The 5,379-nt window shown below is 28.8% G+C and overlaps 1 protein-coding gene across 2 annotated transcripts in view; it reads right to left on the bottom strand.

Annotated features, from left to right (window-relative positions):
- Positions 1–2,832: 2,832 nt before the first annotated feature.
- The window catches only part of LOC117177427, a 214,207-nt gene continuing 211,660 nt past the window's right edge, over positions 2,833–5,379 (bottom strand). For both annotated transcript variants that reach the window (XM_033368139.1, XM_033368219.1), the window contains exon 8: positions 2,833–3,890. In XM_033368139.1, the coding sequence (XP_033224030.1) occupies positions 3,697–3,890 (194 nt within the window). In that variant the 3' untranslated portion in view covers positions 2,833–3,696. The remainder of the gene's footprint in view (positions 3,891–5,379) is intronic.

The raw sequence follows: 5,379 nt of genomic DNA, 5'->3' as shown, positions 1-5,379 counted from the left end.
AATAATTATAATAATATAAATAAATATATAAATAACTAAAACAGTTCCTGTCGGTTCCTTCAATTTAAAATAAAAACGCTTTTTAATTTCGAATTAAGTTTATTTATTATTTCGATTGATTTAATCGTGTTACAGAATACAGCTCGATCTGGCACATTTTCGTGCGTTCGATATTTTCGGCTTCACTTATCGGAAGTAGTACTCTAGGTTAATAAAAAGAAATTAAAATTTATGAATAAGGTAATCGAGGATTATCGTTAACGCTTACGATATTTACATTTAGCTCTAATTTAATGGTATGCATATTTACACACACGCAAGTAGCACCAAATAGGAATTAGTCGATGGTGATGCAAGCGTCAGTTTTCCTTTTTCTTTTTCATTTTTTTTTTTAGATTTTCGTCAATTGTATCACAATGTTACAATTTTTTTATTAATTTTGATACCTCTTGTCGTTACTGCCATTTGCAGAAACTTCGGTGGAGCTTTTCATATTGCACGCTTTTTAAATGAAAATTAAAATATTGAATTAAATAAAAAAAGATGATTTAGGATTAGCGAAATTTATGGAAATTTTAAAAATGCAACAGGGGGCCGTCTGTAAACCAAATGTTTAAATTTTTGAGAAAAAAGACGAATTTTTTAGAAGAAAGTTTGAATTAAAAAAAAGGGTAATTTTCAACCAAGGACGAAGACTTTTTTTATCATAAGAGATGAATTTTTAATCCAAACAGATAAATTTTTAACAGAATAGTTTAATTTTTGACGAAAAAGATAACTTTGACAAAAAAATTCAATTTTCAAGAAAATAATTTTATTTTTACAAATTAGTTGCATTTTTAATGCAACTAATAATCTTTGGCAATAAAATTGAATTTTCAAGAAAATTGTTCAGCCATGAATAAAATAGTCGAATTTTTAACCTAATCGACAACTTCTTAATAAAAAAAATTGTCTGCCAAGAAGATTAATTTTCTACCGAAAGAGAAGTTTAAAAAAAAATAGAGGAATTTTCAAACAAGTAGTTAAATTCTCAACAAAATCATAAAATTTTTACAAATTAGTTGAATTTTCATCCAAATAGTCAAATTTGTAGTAAAAAAAGCCTTCAGGAAAATAGTGGAACCTTTAAATAAATCGAAAAATTTTTATCCTAAAAAAAATAAAATTGTCAACCAAGATGATTAATTTTCTACCAAAAGACATTTTTTTTTAATATAGGAATTTTGAAACAAATATTCAAATTTTTAATTTAAAAATTACCAATTTTCAATCAGAAAGGGAATTGTTAAATTTTCATTTAGAATAATTAATTATTAATAAAAAAAACGAATTTTCAACAAAATAGTTAAATTTTTAACGAGAAAGTTTATTGTTTAACCAAGAAGATTAATTTTCTGCTAAATGTGCGAATTTTCAACAAAATACATGATACATGAATTTTGAAATAAATAGCTAATTTTTAACTGAAAAAGTTAAATTAGCAACAGAAAATCGAAAAGTTACATTTACAGTAGAAAAAAAATGCAACAAGAAAAGGAATTTTCCAAAACGTACGTGAGTTTTCAACTGAGAAAGACAAATTTTCACCAAAACTAAAAAAGTGAAATTTTCAATTTAAAACACTAATTTTCAACCAACAAAACAAATTTCTAACCAAATAGTAAACTTTTCCCCCAAAGAAATTAATTTTCATCTAAAAAGAATAAATTTTCTACCAGACAGGGAATTGTTCAATTTTAAGTAAAACAAATTTTCAAGAAAAAAATAATTTTTCAAAAATACCTGAATTTTCAACTGCGAAAGACAAATTTTCACTAAAACTGAAAAAGTTAAATTTTTAGATTAAAAAATTCATTTTGAACCAACAAAACAAATTTATAAAAAAAGGCAACTTTTCTACCAAGGAAATGAATTTTCAACTAAAAAGGATAACTTTTCTATCAGTGGAAAGTCAACTCTTAACTTAATTATTGTTGCTCAATTGTTCAATTTGCAGTTAAAAGAATTAATTCTGAACAACAAAAAAACTAATTTCCAATCAAATATTTGAATTTTCCAGTAGAAAAAATCAATTTTTAGTAAAAAATATAAATTTTCAACCAAAAATGGAATAGATTAATTTTCAGTTAAAGAAATTAATTTGAACCATAAAAAACGAAATGTCAACTAAATAGTTAGATTTTTAACCAAAAAGTTAATTGTTTAATCAAGAAGATTAATTTTCTAGAGAAAGACGAATTTTCAATAAAACATACGATACATGAATTTTCAAACAAATAGTTAAACTTAAAAAAAAAAAATTTTCAACAAAAAATCGAAAAGTTACATTATTGGTAAAATATTAATTTTCATCAAGAAAAACGGGATTTTTCACAAAATTCATGAATTTTAAACTGAGGAAGAGAAATTTTAACAAAAACTGAAAAAGATCAATTTTCAGTTAAAAAACTTAATTTTAAACCAAGAAACAAATTTCTAATAAAAAGGCAAATCTTTAGCCAAAGACATACATTTTTAACTAACAAAAACAAATTTTCGATCGTAAATTTAATAATTTATTTTTCAGTTGAAAGAATTAATTCTGTACTAAAAAAAGACCGAAAATTTCAACCACAGAGATGAATTTTCAACTAAAATAATTTATAAACAAAGTAGTTAGATTTTGGACTAAAAAGATAAACTTTTAAAAAAAGTAGTTTAATTTTCAACAAAAATAATTAAATTTTTAACCAAATAGTAGAATTTTTAATCAAACGAGAATTTTAAAAAATAAAATTGAAAAAAAACTTTGAACGAAAAGCCATTTTAAAAAATGACCCCCCCCCTCTGTTACCAACATTAGATTGCCCTCCCCCCATTTTCAAAGTATATAATGGACGGCCCCTGAGGTATGAAGTGTAAACAGTAAGACATTTTTTTCATCGCAAGTGATAGATTCACCTTCCATCTCTGAAATTCAGAAATCACCTAAAATTGCAAAATTCCACTCGCTTGCAATCATCCTCCAAACTCTCATATTTCAACTTCCTCTTAAACCTTAAATTCAATATACAGTAAAAGTAACGCATATTCACTGTAATTTTGATTTTTCTCGAAATTGCAGCGAGTGTAAACACAAGGTCGAGTAGAAATGGCACTAATTCACGGCGAGTTAGATTTTTTTCTCTCTCAATCAAAAAAGCACTACTTTGAAATCAAAACAAAACAATTCCTCCAACCGCTTTACATTTTCATCGCAACTCGAACTCTTTCTCGTCTAACGCAGAAAATTTAAGCCAGTAAATTAGGTAGAGAGAAGGTTACGCTATGTCACCAACGAATACTATTTTGTCTCAAAACTGCTTACAATTAAATTTTCTTTTTACATAAACATTTTTTTACAGAATACATTTTACTGTTTTTGATTTGGATTTTAGTGCGTGTGTATTCGCGCGAGACTTTTGCAACTATCTCGTTAGTACGCGGAATCATTTAATGGATTAAGAAGAATCGCAGTCGATTCTCTTCTATTGCACAGTTATAGAAGACAATCGCGTTAACGCTCAGCGCATATTACATCGATTTGTTTCATATATATATATTTATATATGTATATTTATTTTATATATACTATATATAGGTGAATCTTAATCGCGAAGAAGTAAGAGTTAAACTTATGAAACTCAAGACTAGCATTGGTCAATGGCCTTTCATTCAGGACCGGGATTTTTTGCTCTTCAGTTTGAACCATCCCGCGCTCTTGTTAGGGTCACGTGGGACGGAAGTGGATCTGCTCAGTTCCGGCCTAGAACTCACGCTTCGGGATTTGCTGGCCAACGACTCCGTGGAAACTGTTCTGTCCACCTTTTGCTTGTCTTTCGACTTCAGCGTGCTGCGATTTATCGTTCCTGTAATTAAATAACAAAAATTTATTGAAGTTATTACTAAAAATGTCAGTATTATGCCATAGATTGTTACTGCGCAGCCATACGTAGCGACAGACTCTAGTGCGCAGCTGTACATGTGATATTGTTTTACTGCGCAGCCATGAGTAACGCCAAACTCAACTGCGCATGTATAATTTAGGTGCAACACTTCTGCGCAATCTCCGATGGCATAGTAACCTCCTGCGCAGTCATAAGTTACATGAGACTCTATTGCGCAGCTGTAACTGACTTACTAATCTTCTGCGCACCCTCTCAATGTATTCTACTCTACTGCGCAGGGACGCGATATGAAATGCTCCTGCGCAGCGGTGACATAACTTCCTTGCGCTGCAATTTTGTTACAATTTCTTCACAATTTTATAAAACTCTTACAAACTTTCCACAAATTGGTAATATTTTTAGAAAATTTTAGAAATTGCTTAAACTTTTTAGGAATATCAAGAAACTATTTGCATCAGCTTTTTCCTAACTTCCCTAATTTTGTTTAAAATTCACAACTCCTTTAGAGTTACTTCGCTACATTATGAATAAGTACACTGCAACTTTGCTTCAAGATTGCTAATTTTTTAGAAAATTGCTAAATTTCTACAATTGACAAAGTTTTAGAGCAACTTTGCTACACTTTCTCACGATTTCAAAACATTTTAAAACTTTGCAGCTACTTTAAGATTACCTCGCTACGTTGTGAATAAGTCAACTAAAACTGTGCTTCAAGATTGCTAACTTTTCAGAAACTTTGCTGAATTTCTACAATTGACAAAGTTTTAGAGCAACTTTGCTACATTTTGTCACAATTTTAAATCATTTTTAACCTTTGCATCTATTTCAAGATTACCTCGTTACATGATGAATGAGTCAAGTGCAATTTTGCTGCAAGATTTCGCAAATTTTCAGTAAACTTGCTAGATTTTATTCCAATTTTTAAACAGTATAGCACTTTTTGAAATTTTTGCAATACTTTGCAACTTATTTGCTACAACTTTTCGAAAACATAGCATAAAAATTTGCTGCATGTTTTCTACAATTTACAAGGTCAACTGCAACTTTGCTGCAAGATTGCCAAAGTTTTTACCATAATTTAAAAAAAATGTTAAACTTTGCAGCTACTTTCAACTGCAACTTTGCTTCAAGATTGCTAACTTTTCAAAAACTTTGCGGAATTTCTACAATTAGCAAAGTTTTAGAGCAACTTTGCTACATTTTGGCATAATTTTTAAAGATTTTTTAACTTTGCAGCTACTTTAAGATTACCTCGTTGTATTATGCATGAGTCAACGGCAACTTTGCTGCAAGATTGCCAATTTTTTACCATAATTTAAAAAATTGTAAACTTTTGCAGCTACTTTCAACTGCAACTTTGCTTCAAGATTGCTAACTTTTGAGAAACTTTGCTGAATTTCTACAATTGATAAACTTTTAGAGCAACTTTGCTACATTTTGGCACAATTTA

This window comes from Belonocnema kinseyi, chromosome 1, assembly GCF_010883055.1.
Source record: "Belonocnema kinseyi isolate 2016_QV_RU_SX_M_011 chromosome 1, B_treatae_v1, whole genome shotgun sequence".
Classification (NCBI taxonomy): Eukaryota; Metazoa; Arthropoda; class Insecta; order Hymenoptera; family Cynipidae; genus Belonocnema; species Belonocnema kinseyi.
Note: the sequence above shows the minus strand (reverse complement) of the source record. Positions and strands in the feature narration are given on the sequence as shown.